The sequence below is a fragment of the Phascolarctos cinereus genome, unplaced genomic scaffold (assembly GCF_003287225.1).
Source record: "Phascolarctos cinereus isolate Bilbo 61053 unplaced genomic scaffold, phaCin_HiC Scaffold_726;HRSCAF=1367, whole genome shotgun sequence".
In the NCBI taxonomy this organism is placed as follows: Eukaryota; Metazoa; Chordata; class Mammalia; order Diprotodontia; family Phascolarctidae; genus Phascolarctos; species Phascolarctos cinereus.
Genome location: NW_027556098.1, coordinates 375,729,545 through 375,747,216, shown reverse-complemented (window position 1 = coordinate 375,747,216; position 17,672 = coordinate 375,729,545). Strand labels below are relative to the sequence as shown.

Sequence of the window (17,672 nt, the reverse complement as noted above, 5' to 3'; positions counted from 1 at the left end):
CCAATGGAATTGGGTTCCAACCTTCAAGTGGCCAACAGCTCCACAGCACTGGCTCCCCCTTCCCCCATTTCCCATGTAATAGGTGTTTACACAAGACTCAACAACATTTCTGCTGTCTCATCAGAACCAATCCAGGAAGCCCATGACAAACTGTTCTCAGTTAAAAAACAAACAGAATTGATGTTTGCCTAATGAAGAGGGACAAAAGCTATAGAAACTAGACGATAACATCTTCTTCACCCGGGATAGTACAGCAGGTATCAGAGTAAGATCGAGAAAAAATGTCCAGTTGTCTCCAAGGGAAATAGTTGAGGACATTGCTCTGAGTTTCAATGGGCTGGGGAGGCTGGGGTGGGGGGGGAGAGGGAGACTTTGCACGTTGCCCGAGGGAAGGGTGAGCCCAAGAGGCCCTGCTTCAGGGTGCTCAGCTCCTGGTGCAAGCCGTCTCAGAAGCACTGGCCTGGGGACCACTGGGGATAGTGGTGTGCCAGATCTGGAGGCAAATGCCCTGAGTTCCAGTGCTGACCTGTGTGACCTTGGGGAATAAAAGGCATAGGGAACATTTATATAGTGCATCAAGGTTTGCAAAGGGCTTTACATATATTGCCTCATTTGATTCTCACAAGGACTCTCTGAGGTCGGTGCCATTTTCCAAATGAGGAAACTGAGGCTCAGTCACATGACTTACTCAGGGTCATCCGGGGGGATTTGAACCCAGGCCTTGCTGACTCAAAAGTCCACTATGCCATTCTGGGCCTCACTTTCTTCATGTAGAAAATAATGGGGTTGAACTAGATACCCTTTAAGGTCACTTCCTACTCTAAATGTGTGATCTCGTTGTGGACCTCCCACCCCCACTCCTCCAAGTTAGTCTCTAGCCAGATGTGCTGAGGTCTAGGGGAGAAAGGAAGGAAAGGAAGGAAGAAATAAGAGGACAGTGGAGTAGTCTTTATAGGAAGAAGAACTGGCAGGATAGAATTAGAATCCAGAAACCTCAGTACGAATGGTGAGATTCCCTCAGTCACTTTACCTGACACTCAACCTCATCATCTGTAAAACGGGGGTGATCCCAGTTGTATTTCTTAGGAACACACTTTGTAAACGTCAGCACTGTAGAAATGTGAATCGTTACTACTTCCTCAGGGCAGCTTCCTTGCTGGAGACACCAATCACAGCTAGGGAGTTTGGGAAGACTTATGGCTCCGTCGTCTCTAGTCCACCCGCCACACAGATGCTGAGATCCTCTTCCCTAAGTCCACGTTACTCCCCTGCTCAAAAGCTTTCAGTAACTCCCTACTGCTGCCTGGGTGAGCCGACAACTCCTCAGGGTATCACTCAAAGCCCTTCACCTCTCGCTATCTCGCCCACCTCTCCAGGTTGATTTCATATTTCTCCACTTCACACAATCTATGTTCCAGTCAAATAGGCCAAGTCCCCCACACTTGTTCTGTCTGCCTACTTCAGGGGCCATATTCCACTTTCATACTTTCTCATAGGCTATTTCTCCAAATCTGAGATACATTGCCCCCTCTTCTGCGGGTTAGAATCCCTCACTTCCATCAAAGCCACTTCCTCCGGGCCTTTTTCTCATTTGTAAAATGAAAGGATTGGGTTCTTCTAGCTCCAACAGCCGATGGTCCTATCCAATGGGATTTTTATTGTTGGTGTTCAGTTGTATTCAACTCTTTGTGACTCCTTTTAGGGTTTTCTTGGCAAAGATAATGAAGGGGCTTGCTATTTCCTTCTCCAGCTCATCTGACAGAGAAGAAAACTGAAACAAACAGGGTAAGTGACTTTCCCAGGGTCACACAGTTAGTAAGTGTCTGAGACCAAATTTGAACTCAGGTCCTCCTGACTCCAGGGCCAGTGCTCTATCCACTGCACCACCTAGCTGCCCCTCCAATGTAGTAAAGGCCTACAAATGTGCTGCTCGTGTTCCTCCTCCCATTATCACGTATATACTTCTGTGTTTACACGCCATCTCCCCACCCCCATTCCCTACTCTGCACTTCCTACAAGAAGTAAGCTCCTTCAAGACACTGGACTGCTTTTGTCTGGTCTTCCTGTTCTACCACAGGACACAGTGCTCGGCACACTGTAAACTTACAATAAGTACCCCTTGGGCTGGACGGGACGGACCTGGACTGACCCAGCCTTCAGGGATGGACTGGATTGGACAGGGCTGAATTGGATCAGACTGGAATGGATTGGACTGGGCTGCACTGGACTGGATGGGACTGAACAATCCACTTCTGTGGGGTCTGATAAGCAGAACAGCTTCATCTACTCTCTTCCCCACCTCATCCTACATTCTTCAGCTTCCATGCACTTGGATTCCCTCTAACATGCTCCTGTTATCTTCACCACTGGGAGGGTAGATAGAACATAATGTCTTGAAGCTATATTAAATCCTGCCTCCGGCATTCACTAACAATTCAGTTTACCTCCCTGAGACTCAGTTTGCTTATCTGTAAAATGGGGGTAATAACATGGCTAGTGCCTACCTCACAAGGTTGTTGGGACGCTCAGAGGAGACAATCTACGGGGAGCACTTCACAAAATTTAAAGTACTATGCAGACATCTATTAGTAAAAGATCTTTGTTTCCTTCAAGGCCTAATTGAAATGCCACCTCTTCCATGAAGCACTCCCTGATATCCCTTGCAAGCTGAAATCGATTTCTCCCTCCTCAAATGTCCTTAGTCTTTCCTCTGGACCTTTCCTTTGCTGTTATCACATTGTTCCTTGTATAGGATCCAGGATGAGAGAGAATAAACACGACCAGAACTGGGTGATCAATCCATTCACAAGCACTTATTAAGTACTGCTACTTCACCAAGCCACAGGCACAGGGCTGAGGATATAAAGAACAAATCAGTGCTTCTTAGCAAGGATTTTCCATTCTAATAGAATTCCAAGACTATAGATAGAGCTGGGAGGGACCCCAGAGGTCATCCAGCTCAACCTGCCCATTTTACAGATGAGAAAACTGAGACCCAGACAAGTAAAGTCACTTTCCCAAGGTCACACGGGTGGGCAGCTGGCAGAGGCGGGTCATCTGACCCCCAGTCCAGTGCCCTTTCCGCTATATTGTGATATGCCCCGTTTCCCCATTGCCCTCCTGCGGACACGGGCGGGGTCTTATTTCTAGGTCTTTGAATCAGCAGCACCAGGCACTCTGCCTTGCTTCTAGCTGGTGCTTTACAAATGTCTGAGGCGGATCTCAGCTCTGGACTGAAGACTCCCACTTGGCAGATGCGGGGAGGAGGCCACCGGACCGTTCCCCTAGAGCCTGGGGTCTCGGCTCCGCCCCCCTTCCCATGATTCTGTGGTGGGAAATGAGAAGGGCAACTCCAATTCTCACAGAAGGAGTGAAAGGGCAGGACCTGGACGTGTGAGCAGGGAGGATAAGATGGCGGGCAGGCCCAGGACAAGGCTCTGTCCCTGGGCAAGCTTGGAAAATTGCGTCCCCTTTTCTGCATTATTGTCTACCTGAGGCTTCAAGCCTTCACTAGAACACAGAAGATATTGCACAATAAACCCCTACCTGCCACAGAGAGGAATTTTCTGGCATTGCAAATATGTGCACTAGCATTTCCCAGCCTTCAGGCTAAAAGCCAATGTAAAGACCTGCATTCATTTTTAAAACTCTATTACAAAGTGCTCCTCCTTGTACCCCATGGACTAATGTGCCCTGGGCAGCTATCCTTCTTACCTACTCTAGTCCCAGCTCAAGTGATCAATAGGATATTTCATTCTAACTTGGACAATCCATGGATCAAACATTGAAGGACCCAGAACTTAAAAGTCCTCCACTGATCCCTAAATCTTGGGTTCATAGCTTTAGAGCTAGGAAGGACCTCAGAAGCCATCAAGTGCAAACCTCCGATTTGACAAATGAGAAGACGTGGGTCCAGAGAGGTTGAGGGGGTGACCTGCCCAACTGAAGTCACACTGGTAGCAATAACAGAGCCAAGATTCAACACCAGATCTTCTGACTCCAAATCTTTTCCACTGTCCAAGAAATCCAATGTAGTACTGCAAGCCTCCTATGAGTACGGCTCTTGGGTAGCCCCAAAGCTGCAGGAGACTTAAGAAGGGAGGCAGTGAGGTCAAAAGCCTTCCTCAGCGACATTGTCCACACCACGTTTTTCCTTAAGTCATGCCATAGGGCACTAAGTCCACTCTTCACATGAAGCACAAATGATGTAACATTGACTACTCAAAGAACTAATGTTGAACCACGGTGGAAGTCACTGACTCTCATATGTACCATGTTTTCCATTACTTTGGGGCCATTAACCTCCAATCAGTCCTGGCCACAGTTGTTGAAGAATGCATATGTTGTTTTGGAGTTTTTTTCTTCTTACTCAAGAACATGGAAGAAGGAATGTACATAACAATCCAGTGCCCCAATCCGGTGGACTCTGCTGACAGCATTTTTCTTTAATGCTCTGATGTTAAAAAATATTGCTAACTATGTGGTATTCTTTTTTCATGATACTTTTTGTCATTATTTGACTAGAAAAATATAGTCTTTCTTTTTAATCCCTGATTTTTTTTTAAAAAATTATTTATTTTTAGTTTTCAACATTAACTTCCATAAGATTTTGAGTCTTAAATTTTCTCCCCCTTCCTCTCCTCGCCCCTCCCTAAGATGGCATGCAATCTGATATAGGCTCTACTTTTACATTCATATTAAGCATATTTTCCCATTAGTCATGATATAAAGAAAAATTAGAACTGATGGGAAGAACCACAAGAATGAAGCAATAAAACAAAACAACAAAAGAAAAGGAGAGCAAGTAGTATGCTTCCATCTGCATTCAGACTCCATAGTTCTTTCTCTGGATTTACACAGCACTTTCCATCATGAGTCTTTCGAGTTGTCTTAGATTCTTGCATTGCTGAAAGGAGCTAAGTCTATCAAAGTTTGTCCTCACACAGTGTTGCTGTTACTGTGTATAATGTTCTCCTGGTTCTGCTCATTTCACCCCAGCATCAGTTCATGTAAGTCTTTCCAGGTTTTTCTAAAATCCATTTGCTCATCATTTCTTATAGCATAATACTATTCCATTACATTCATATACTACAACTTGTTCAGCCATTCTCCAATCGATGGACATCCCCTCAATTTCCAATTCTTTGCCACCACACAGAGAGCTGCTTTAAACATTTTTATACATGTGGGTCCTTTTCCTGTTTTTAAGATCTCTTTGGGATACAGACCTAGAAGTGGTATTGCTGGGTTAAAGGGTATGCACAATTTCATAGCCCTTTGGGCATAGTTTCAAATTGCTTTCCAGAATGGTTAGATCACCACCGACAATGCATTAGTGTTCCAATTTTCCCACATTTCCAACATTTATCATTTTCCTGTTCTGTCACGTTGGTCAATCTGATAGGTGTGATGTGGTATGGTACCTCAGAGTCATTTTGATTTGCATTTCTCTAATAAATAGTGATTTAGAACATTTTTCACATGACTATAGATGGCTTTAATTTCTTCCTCTGAAAACTGCCTGTTCATATCCTTGGACCATTTATCAACTGGGGAATGACTTGTATTCTTAAAAATTTGACTCAATTTTCTATATATTTTAGAAATGAGGCTTTTATTAGAGACACTGGTTGTAAAAATTCTTTCCCAGTTTTCTGCTTCCTTCCTACTCTTGGTTGCATTGGCTTGTTTGTGCAAAAACTTCTCAATTTAATGTAATCAAAATGATCCATTTTGCATTTCATAATGTTCTCTATCTCTTGTTTGGTCATAAATTCTTCCTTTCTCCATAGATCTGATAGGTAGACTATTCCTTGCTCTCTTAGTTTGCTCATAGGATCAGTCTTTATATCCAAATCATGTACCCATTTTGACTTTATATTGGTATAGGGTATAAGATGTTGGTCTATGCCCAGTTTCTGCCATGCTGTGTTCTCCAGTTTTCCCAGCAGTTTTTGTTAAATAGTGATTTCTTATCCCAGAAGCTGGAGTCTTTGGATTGATCAAATAGTAGATTACTATAGTCACTGACTGTTGTGTCTTGCATACCTAACCTATTCCACTGATCCACCACTCCATTTCTTAGCCAGTACCAAGTAGTTCTGATGACTGCTGCTTTACAATACAATTTAAGATCTGGTACAGTGAGGCCACCTTCCCTTGCATTTCTTTTCATTAGTTCCCTTGATATTCTGGACCTTTTGTTCTTCCAGATGAATTTTGTTATTGCTTTTTCTAGCTCTATAAAATAATTTTTGGTAGTTTGATTGGTATGGCACTGAACAGGTAAATTAATTTAGGTAGAATTGTTAATACCTGATTTTAAAAAGATTTGCATGTCATTCCATGTCATTTCCATGTCATGTTTTCAAGTCATTAATCTCCTATCAATCCATGTACTGACTTGTCCTGGTACCTCTTTCTCCAGAATTATAGAGTTCTCCACCCTTGGACTAGAGATGAGAAGGCACCAATCAGAGCCTTTCCAGTTGAAATTTTGGGAGGCAGGGGTGAGCCAAAGTCCAGTCGTTGACCCTAAGCCTCAACTGATCCATGAAACAGTGTCCTGGGCACCCAGCTCCTTTGTTGCAGAACTGGTCCATGGAACCTTGCCTTCAGCCCTAGGTAGCCAGAGGACCTAAGCTCATTCCCCACCCCCAGCCCCACCCATAATGGTTACTGTCTCTGTCACCTTGGGAAAGTCACTTAATGTCTTTGGGCCTCAGTGCCCTAAATGGTAAAATGCAGAGATTGGACCACATGGTCTCTGAGTTCTCTTCTATTCCTACACTCCTTTTTAAATTTCCTGGATTCTTTAACTCTGTCTTAGCACATAAGACTTAAAACCAGAGGGATCTCAGAGGTGATCTAATCCAACATCTGCATTGGAGGGCCAGAAATGATTTGCCAAAGTCCTGCAGGTATTAACTAAGAGTCAGGGGCAGGATCAGAACCCACATCACCTGAGTGCTATCTAGAGAGAGTACTCTTTCCACACGCTGCATTCCCCACACAGAGGGATCCAGCTTCCTGGGCCACCCCGGCCAATGAGTTGAGTTGGCTTCTTGAGTTCAAAGGTCTCCTGAAAATCACCTTGAGAAGGATGGCCAACATTGAGGAGGGCCTGGAGATCATGCCATATGAGAGTTGATCAAAGGAACTGGGGCCATGGAATGTGGAGAAAACTCGGTGGGGGGAGGGGATGAGGTTCATAAACTCCTTGAGGGTCTTGTCTTTATGTTGCTGGTGCCCAACATAGTGCTTTGGCCATGGGAGGGACTTAATGAGTGCTTTTGTGATTAAATTAGATTGGATTAACTGGGGTTCATAACACCTGTTTCCCAGTATTCAAAGGCCTATAGCTCTGTGGCCTCAGAGGGTAGAACTAGCAATGAATGCGATGGATGGAGGTTAAAGAGGGGCCATTTTAGGTTTCCTATACGGGGAAATTTAAATATAAATAAATAGATAAAGCCCCCAGCAGTTATTGGAATGGGCTGCCTCTGAGGTAGTGGCCCCCTGTCCCTGGAGGACTCCAAGAAGAGGCTGGATGGCCACTTGTCTGGGGTGTCATCGAGGTCTTTCACAAGCAGGAGCAGACAGCCTTGGAGTTCCAAATCTGAGAATCTGTTTCCTGGAGCCCGATTACCACCAGCACAGAGATGGCCAGGGCTGTGCCTCCTCATATGACAGCCCTCTCTGACACACTGATCTCCATAATCCCCCCAGCTAAGTCCTGTCTCTTTCCCCAGTGCCTCTCCTCTCCTGCCCCTCATTTCTACTCCCTCTCTGACTGTCCAGGGTCAGGCCCTTCCTTTCTTATTTAACCTGTAGCAGTAACCTCCTAACCAGTCTTGCTGCGTCCAGGCTGGTCAATCTCCATTCCATCCCGCTGCCTCACTGCCCTGCTGTCCTCTTTTCCAACACTTTCAATGGCTCCCCATTGACTATCGAATAAACTCTGGAATCCAGTATTTAAGACTCCAGATATTCCCCTTCACATATTCTGTACTCCAACCAAATTGGCCTGCTAATTCTGTCCCTCACCCCTAACCCAACCCCCATACTCACCCCATCCCATGCCATCATACTCCCCTACTAGCTTGGCGTAAAGTGTCCATCGATGTGATGGACAGAGAGAGAGCTGAAAGTGGAGTTAGGAGGACCCAGATTCCAATCCTGCCTCTGTGACTTGACCTGTTTAAGTCACACCCAGGATATAGTCACCATGTGATATCAGGACAAGTCCTCTAATGACTGTCTGAACCTCCCTTTCATTATCGATAAAATGAGGGTATTTAAAGCATTTCCTTCACAGTGTTGTTAGGGGGATCCAGGAGGCAGTGTATGAATGTGCTCTGATAACCTTAAAGCACTATGTTGGGACAGCTAGGTAGCCCAGTCGATAGAGCACTGGCCCTGGAGTGAGGAGGACCTGAGTTCAAATCCAACCTCAGACACTCACTAGCTGTGTGACTCTGGGCAAGTCACTTAACCCCAACTGCCTCACCAAAAAAAAAAAAAAGCACTACGTAAATGTCAGCTTCATTTCCTCCTAGGTTCCCTGGGACAAGAATGGACTTTCCCACCGTCTCCGTGTGAAGTCTTTACCTTCCTTCAAGGCCCACCTCAGGTAACACCCATTCCTCCATCACTCTGGCTCCCAGGTGCAATGGACCCCACTCTCCCCAGATTCCTCCTAACACTGTCTCTCTTCTCCCTCTCTCTTAGATCAGGGGAATTTATTTGTCTGCTGTTCCCTACATCCAACTGCAGGCTTCTTGAGGTCAGGCTCCATGTGGATCCATCTCAGTATTCATGCAGCAAAGTGGATAGAGAACTGGGGCCAAAGTCAGGAAGTTCAAATCCAGCCTCAGACAGTTACTACCTGTGTGACCCCAATCACTTACCCTCTGTCTGCCTCAGTGTCCTCATCTGTAAAATGGGGATAATAACAGCACCTACCTCCGTGGGTTGTTGTGAGGATCAAATGAGATATTTGTAGAAAAAAAACGCTTAGCACAGCACCTGGCACATAGCAGGTGCTATATAAACACTAGTTGTCTTTATTATTATTATTCTCCAATCAGGCAGCCTTGTTTGATAAACTGCCTGCCGCGGAATGGAGCTGGGCTGCAGGCAGAGCCACTGTTCGGCTGCGCAATTCCCTGGAAGGAAACCTAGGTGTTGCAGGAAGTGTTTGCGGATGACTCAGGACCTCCACTATGTTTCGACAATGTGTGCCTCGGTCACTGACAGGTGGATTCCCACAATCCTTCGGGGCGGAGGGGGGAAACTGATGAGTCGTCCTGCCTCCGTGACGGAGATGAAGCAACGGGCCGGTGGGAGTCGGCGTGCTTTGGGGCACAGTCAGTCCGCAGCGCAGTCAGGGTTCGGTTTGGGCGGCTGATGAGTGTGCCAGGAGGAGGGCACGTCCCCTTGCGTGCCTTCCCTCGAGCAAGGTGCCTGTGGGGTCAGGCAAGGTGTGGTCCTTCTGACCCAGCAGGACGGGTCTTGAACCCGCTGGAGATGTGGGCGGGCCGATGCGAGCCGCGGCCTCTGCTTCAAAGCTGGGGGAGACCTGGGGCGATGCAACTCTGCCGACCTCGGATTCCAAAGAGCAGCGGGGACATTCCTTCCATTCTGGAGAGACCTGGAATAGGCTCTGTAAAGGGCTTTGAGATCATCCGTGGGGGCGAATGCTGTCATAAGTCAGAAGCCTCTCCATGACGTTTAAAAGGCCGTAAGGAGAGTGCAGCTCCCTTTTCTGGGGCTTTCCTCCCAGAAGCCCCAGGTGGGTAGATAATGTGAGCATTGTTAAAAAGCAGAGGCTCCTAAATGGGGGAACTCAGGTCCTCAGTGCTCTTTCTGTCATACCCCCCCAACTCAAAAACAATCATAAGAAGTCTTCAAATACTTCTTTTTGCCATTTCTATTTCAAAATGATTTTCTGTATTTTGGCTCAGCCAAGACCTGTTGGTGCCTCACGGTATTTATTTAGATGTGTTTATAAATACTCAGACACAGAACCTCTCTTGACAGATTCTGACAGGGCCTTGGTTTCCTCATCGAAAAGAGGGATGATGACAGTACCCTCTCTACTTCTTGGGGTTCCTGTGAGGTGAGTGCTTTGTCATTAGAAAGCACGCTACAAATATTGTCATTGCTTTGCTAGGATACCTGATTGAATCATCCCAAATGGCCAAATTCTGAATTCTCTTTCAAGTGTCTCTCCCCAGCTCTGCCTGGGTGTGGCAGGGGTGTGGCAACAAAATGGAACTTCTGGGCTTCTATTTACCCCTCTAAGAAATGGGCAAAAACATTTAAGCTTGTCTCCCCACCTGGGTCATGTCTGTGAAAGATCTAAGGCTTTTCAGATATAACCAAAGATGTCTGGCATCATGGAAAACTACCTTGGACTTGGGATCAATAGACCTGAGTCCCCAACTCCCCCACTTCCTGTCTGTGAAGCCTTCAGCAGGTCACGTAATTCAATTTCCATTTCTTCAGCCAAAAATGATCCACACCTGAGTAGGAGGAACACAGAAGACCTTGGGTCTAAATCTTACCTCCTACCCTTATTACCTGTGGGTCTCTGAGCAAGTCACTTAACTTCTGGGTTTCTCCATCTATAAAATGGGATGATAATAGCACCGACCTCACAAGATTGGGGGTGAGGATCAGATGAAATAATGCATGGAAAGTGTTTTATAAACCTTAAAGATCTCTGTATAAATGTAAGCTGTTATTATCATCATCATTATTATTACTATTATTATTGTTATTCTCATTACCTGGAAGGGTGTTGCAAGCACCAAATGAGGTAATTGGTGTGAAAGCCCTTGGCATTCAGAAAAGCACCTAACAGATGTGCAGCCTCATTAATGGCAGCAAAAGAGATAGTAAAAGACACAGGAGGCTGGAGAAGATTGTGCCCTGGCTTCTGGCTTCAAAGGAAGAAGGAAGAATGGAAGAATGGAATAAGCCACCAAAAAGGAAGATTGTCTCACCACCGAAGGAAAAGCTCCTGTTCCTTTCTTTGATAGTGAGACACTGTTGAACTCTGGAGATTGATGAATGACATTGTAGAAACCTGGACCTGGGTTTTCATCCTGAGGGAGAAAGAGAAAAACCCTGTCCATCAACCAGTCGATCAATCACCAATCACTAAACCTTTATTAAGTGCCGGACAGGTACCAGGCATTGACCGTTCCAGTCCCCTCTGCTGCCTTTCTGCCTCTGAGTGAGAATGCCCACCAAGTGGGCGCATTGCCAACTAAGTGAAAAATCCCATCTTCTGCCCATTTGTCTAAATGCCTTGTCACCTCCCCCATCTGGTAAACATGTCACTTCCCAAAGAGCTCTGGATTGGGGATTAGGAAACCTGGGTTCTAGTCTCAGGTCTGCTGCTCACTCTCTGTGTGACCTTGGGACGGTGGCATTGATCTCTGGGCTTCGGGTCCCCCGTCTCTTAAACTGTAACTAGCAATTCTGACATGGGCTGCAAGAACCAAGGAATGTAAGCATGTGGGGGGCAGGGAGGAACACAGGTGCAGTAATGAGAACAGTACCACCTGCTAGGGAGGAAGGGAACTTAGAACACAAAATGTTTGAGTTGGAAAGAACCTTAGAACATAAAGTGCTAGGATAGGATAGTGCTAGAACTGAAAGAGATCTTTGGACAAAGAATGTTAAAGTTAGAAGGTATTAGAGAATACCTAAAGTAACACCTCATTTTCTATAAGGACATGGCTGTAACTAGGCTGGAACAGCTGGAGCTTTGCCCCAAGGCACTGAAATTTAAAGGGGGCACCCTGCCTCCCCCAGCAGTCCTCCATAGCACCATCCTCACTTATCTATGATGTAACCACCTACACACAAACTGTCACCACCACCCCCATTCTATCACCACTATTCCCTTCTCCTGGTGCCCAGAGTCCTACCTGCTGCAGACCGCCATGGAGATGTTCAAATTGCATCTTGGGATGAGAGAGAATATCACTGCTACACCTTCGCCCATCACCACACACTTTACCTCTATGAGGATCCTTGGTAATGCTACAGGGGCACAGTCCAGACTGTTACGTTAGTCACCCCCTCCCCTGTGCACCCAACAGAATAGAATGTACAAGCCAGGAGACTGCTTGAAAACCAGCTCCCTGCTTGGCTCCCACAGTCTTCCTACTATTCCAATTCATCGGGCTTCTATCTAAACTTCCAGGCTACTTGCCAAGGGGAGTTCCATATTGGCAGTGTTTAGCAAGGATGTTTGAAAGGCAGAGAAACTGGTATAATGGCATTGCTCTCCTGCTCAGAACCTTTCTATGGCTCCCCATTGCTGACCAACACCCTCAACCTTGTCTTCAAGGCTCTTCACAATCAATCAATCAACAAACATTTATTAAGCTAGGCATCATCATTATTATGCTAGGCATTGAGGGTACAAAGACATTCAGAACGAGTCCCAGCTTTCAAAGCGCTCGTGTTCTAATGGACAGACAGCATGCCAATAACTACGCAAGAAATATGCGGTGTCAGTGAGGAGGGGCAGAACCTCGGAGGGAAGGAAAAAGGTGGGATTTGAACTGAACCTCCAAGAAGACTGGGGAAGCCAGGAGGCAGAGGTGAGGAAGGAAAGCATTCTGTGCATGGGGAACAGCCAGGCAAGAGATAGAGCGCTACGTTCAAGGAAGAGCTCGAAGACCAGTGGCACTGGATGGTGATGTATGGGGAGAAGAGTGAAGTGTAAAAAGACTGGAAAGGTAGGAAGGGTCAGATTCTGAAGGGCCTTAAAGGCCAGACCGAGGATTTCATATTTGATCCTGGAGGTGACAGGGAGCCACTGGAGTTTATTGAGTAGGGGAGTGACATGGTAGCGTCCGAGCTCTAGGAAGATGACTTTGGCAGCTGAGTGAAGGATGAACTAGAGCAGAAAAAGACCTGAGGTAGACAGACTAACCAGGAGGCTATTGGGGCATGGGAGGTAACGAGAGCCTGCCCCAGGATGGTGGCTGTATAAATGGAAAGAAGAGGATGTATAATGAGAGGTGTTGTAAAGACAGAAACAACAAGACTTGGCAACAGACTGGATATGAGAGAGGAGAGAGAGGGAAGAGCTTGTGATCCTGGGGGACTGGGAGGATGGTGATGCCCTTAACAATAATAGAAAATCTGGAAAGATTGTGGGGGGGAAGAGATAGTGAATTCTGCCTGGGCCATGTTGAATTTGAAGTGATTACAGGACATCCGGTTCAAGATGTCCAACAGGCAGTTGGTGATTTGAGACTATAGCTTAGGAGAGAAGTTGTTGTTCAGTTGATTTCAGTCATGTCTGACTCTCTGTGACCCCATTTGGGGTTTTCTTGGCAAAGATACTGCAGTGATTTGCCATTTCTTTCTCCAGCTCATTTTACAGATAAGTAAACTCAGACAAACAGGGTTAAGTGACTTGTCCAGGGTCACACAGTTAGTAAGTGTCTGAGGCCAGATTTGAATTCAGTTCTTCCCTACTCCAGGTCCAGCACTTTATCCACTCCACTACCTAGTTGCCCATAGGGGAGAGGTTAGGGCTGGATATACAAATCTGGGAATCATTTACATAGAAATAATAATTTAACCCCTATGAGAATACCGAGGGAGATAATATAGAAGGAAAAGAGAAGAGGGTCCAGGAATAGAGTCTTGAGAAAGCCATGATTAGTGGGTATGACCTAGGATGAAGAAACAGCACGGGAGATAGAGAAGGGGCAGCCAGACAGGTAGGAGGGCACCACCAGGAGAACTGCATCACAAAAACCTGGAGAGGAGAAAGTACCCAGGAAAAAAAGGATCATCAACAGTGTCAGAGGTTGCAGAGAGGTCAAGGATGATGAGGAATGAGAAAAGACCTTTGGATGTAATAATTAAGAGGTAACTGGTGACTTTAGAGAGAGTGATGTCACTCTAATGATGAGGTTAGAAGCCAGAGGGTTAAAAATCAAGTGAGAGTAAAGGAAGTGGAGGAAGGGATGGTATTCCACTTTCTCAAGGAACGTAGCTAAGGAGAGAAGAGATATAGGACAATAGTTGCAGGGAGTGGGGGATAGGATCAAGAAAGGAGTATTTTTAAGGATGAGGAGATATGGGCATGATTTGTAAGCAGCAGGAAAGGAGTCAGTAGATGGGGAGAGGCTGAAGATTAGAATGGAAATGGTAGAGAGGGCAGCCTACTTGAGAAAATAGGGAAGAACAGGATCAAGGATGTGTGTAGAGGGTTTTATCTCAACAAGAAGAGCCACCTTTTCATTAGAGATAAGGAGGGTGAAGGAAGAGACAGTGAGGAAAGTGAGGAGGATGGAAGACAAGAATCTCATCCAATGGCCAGATGAGTATGAGGTAAGGTCCTCAGCTGAGAGGGTGAGAAGAGGCGTGATGTGGGAGAATCGAAAAGGAATGAAAAGATTTTAAAATGTTGTTGTAGAGAGTGTGAGAATGAATAAATTAGAGGTATGTAAAAGGATTGCCTGGCTGCAGTGAAGGCCCAGCTAAAATCATGTAACATAAATGTGTAGTGAATCTGGTCACCAAGGGGTGGAGAGGAGGAAGAGAAGACAGTGTAGCCAATGAAAGGGTAATGGCCTGGGAAAGAACTCAGGGGACTGGGGGAATCAGAAGTTTCCGTGAGGATGAACAACAGGGTTCAGAAGGCAGATGGAAAGATGGAATGATAAGATAACGATCAAATGGAAGAATTTTGGATTTCATGAACATGGAAGTGATCACAAGAACAAGGGTACGACAATCTCTGCGTATGATTGAGATGTAGACGTAGGTCATGGGGATTGACTAGATTGAGAAATTGGAAAGCGGGGACGCTCAAGATGGAGTATTAATATATTTCAATGTCTTCTTCAATGTTGATTGAGGATTAAAGTTGGGAAGGAGGAAGAGACTGTGAGACAGACACTAAACTCACTGAAGAAAGGAGAACCTCTCAGGTTGGGGGTGGGAGGGAGGCTGACAGATAACAGCCTAACAGATACCGTGGATGAGAAATTTGAATAGTGTGACTCTCAGAGGAGGAGAAATTGCCCAGGGGTTGGGGTGGAGGGAGAGTATAGAAATGGCAATGAGTAGCCAGAAGTATGCCAACTCTTGGATCATGACTGTGAGTTTAGGGCTATGAGGGAAAGCATGGCCATGGAAGCTGTGTTATCCGGAAAGAACCAGGTCTCAGTGAGCACCATAAGACGGAAGGGATAAGAAAGGCAAAAGTTTAAGATAAAAGTGAGTTTGTTAATGATTGAATGGGTATTCCAGAGAGCACAGTAGAAGACGTGGGTAGATGTGGATTGGGACCTTTGTGGGGTTGGGTTGAGCCACATGGGAATGAGGGAGAGGGTAGATGAGAATGGGGAACAAGGTTTGTACTTCTGTAGCCAGGGATTTGGAATACTGAAAAGTGACAGTGTGTTTGGCCGGGGGGGGGGGGGGGGAAGGGAGTGGAGGAGAGAGATATATAAATGATTAAGGAATGAATCCAGGCAGAGCATCAGTGGCTGGAGAGAGGTCCATTGAGTGTTGTTTAGGGCCCTCCCTTGAGGTCCACCATATTGAAGTTGGTAATGCTGTGCCTGGCCATGTCCAGTATACCCATCTCACAATAGGCTGGGGCTTGTCTGGTCTGGGAAAGGTAGGTCAGATCTGGGAAGGGCCTCTAGGGAACTGGAGAATCTCTGGAGCAAACTGGCCCCAGGTGGGTGGCTTACAGCCAAGCTGATGCTGACTTTCTGGAAAGGCTCTGGGGCAAAGACACAGACTAAGAAATGAGTGATCTGAATCTGGGACTGAAGTGGAGCTTCCTAGGAAGTCTCTAAAATAACAAGGCAGGTGTCTGGATTGAGGTAGCCACAGGGCTCCCTAGGGTGAAGATGGCCTGGACCCAGGGCTGAAGCAGAGCTCCCTTGAGAAGTGTCTGAAAAGACACCAAGAGGCAGCTGCTTCCCTCACCAGTCACATCTTGTTTCAAACCAATCAATCATTAAGCGTCTATTAAATGCCTATTATGGGCTAGGCACTTCCCAAGTATGGGGGGAGAGACAAAAACAAAATAGTGCCTGCCCTCAGGAAGCTTACGGTCTATCAGGAAAAAGCAATGTGAGAGACAACATGGTGCAGAAGAGAGGACGTTAGACTTGGACAAGAAGACTTGGGTTCAAATCCTGCCTTAGACAGCTGTGGGACCTGGTCAAGTCACTTAACCCCTTTGGATCTCCCAAGACCATAGACTTAGAGTTGGAAGGGACCTTCAAGGCCATCTAGCCCAGCTCCTTCACTTTGCAAAAAAGGAAACTGAGGCCCAAAATGGTTAAGTGACTTGCCAAAGGTCACATAGTTACAAAGGGACATATCCAGGATAGAGATTCAAATCTAGGTCCTCTGACTCCAAAATGCTCCTTCCACCATGCCAAGCTGCCTTTGTTTCCTCTTCTGTAAAACAATGGGGTTAAGTCTCTCTAAGTTCTAAGTCTGTAATCCTATGTACACATATATACAAAAGATATATAGAGTAGAACAAAGGCAATGGGGGGGGCACACCAGCAGCTTTTGCCAATCATTTAATCTTTCTGGACTTAGTTTCTCCATCTGTAAAGTTAATCTTGCATTAATTACCTCATGGGTTTGTTGTGAGGACAGCCCTTCTGTAAATCCTGAAGGTAAGTTCTCATTAACTCCCATCACTCTCTTCTCCCTAAGTCTCTATTCCACCAAATCGAGTTATCTATCCATCAATTGCCGAGCATTTGCTCAGCAACTTTTCCTATGCCTCCAACATTCCCTCCCTGCCTCTTGACATGATTTATATACATACATCATCTCCCCAACTAGGCTATAATATCCTTCAGGGCAGGGGTGGTGTCTTGTGTCAGTCAACAAACACTGTGCTGTGTGCTGGAGATAGAAAGGCAGGAGACAGTCTCTGCCCTCCAGGAGCATACAACGTAATGGGGAAAACAAGACATAAAAAGAATCTGAAAAGGAGGGAGAGGGGAGATGAAGTCAGGAGGAGTCCAGCCAGGGTAAAAATGATGAGATGTCTGCTGTGGGAGCCCTCCTTAAATGGCGAGTCTGGGAGGAACTGTTGCATATCCACTCTCTTCCCTTTCCAGTTAGGGGGTGGGAGGAGCCCAGGGGCAGGGGGTACAAAGAAGGTGTGAGTTTCAGAATTAATGAGATCTGTAGAATGATGAATTTCTGGAGACCCTGGTAAAGTCCAGCAGGGCAAGTAAGTGGGAAAAGACACTGTTACGAATACTTTTCTATAGAAGACCATATCTTCATAGTTATACAACTAATTTTAACAACTAACATTTATATAGCACATCCCAGAAGCAGCACAGTGGATAGAGCACTAGGCCTGGTGTCAAAACGATCTTAGTTCAAATCTGGCCTTGGAGACTGGCTCGCTGTGTGACCCCGGGCAAGTCACTTCACCCTGTTTGCCTCAGTTTCCTCATTTGCGTAATGAGCTGGAGAAGGAAATGGCAAACCACTCCAGTATCTCTGCCAAGAAACCCCAAATGAGGTCCCAAAAGAGTCAGACACCACTGAAAACAAGTGAACAACAAATAAAGTGCTTTAAGTTTTGCAAAGCACTTTATGCGTGTTAACTCATTTGTTACTCGAAACAATCC

General features: G+C 45.9%; 1 protein-coding gene across 4 annotated transcripts in view; it reads right to left on the bottom strand.

Annotated features, from left to right (window-relative positions):
- STPG1 (sperm tail PG-rich repeat containing 1) overlaps nucleotides 1-17,672 on the bottom strand; it is an 89,148-nt gene that overhangs the window by 34,483 nt on the left and 36,993 nt on the right. For all 4 annotated transcript variants that reach the window (XM_078145594.1, XM_078145593.1, XM_078145592.1 and 1 more), the window contains one exon: nucleotides 11,010-11,111. In XM_078145594.1, coding sequence (XP_078001720.1) covers nucleotides 11,010-11,111 — 102 coding nt within the window. The remainder of the gene's footprint in view (nucleotides 1-11,009; nucleotides 11,112-17,672) is intronic.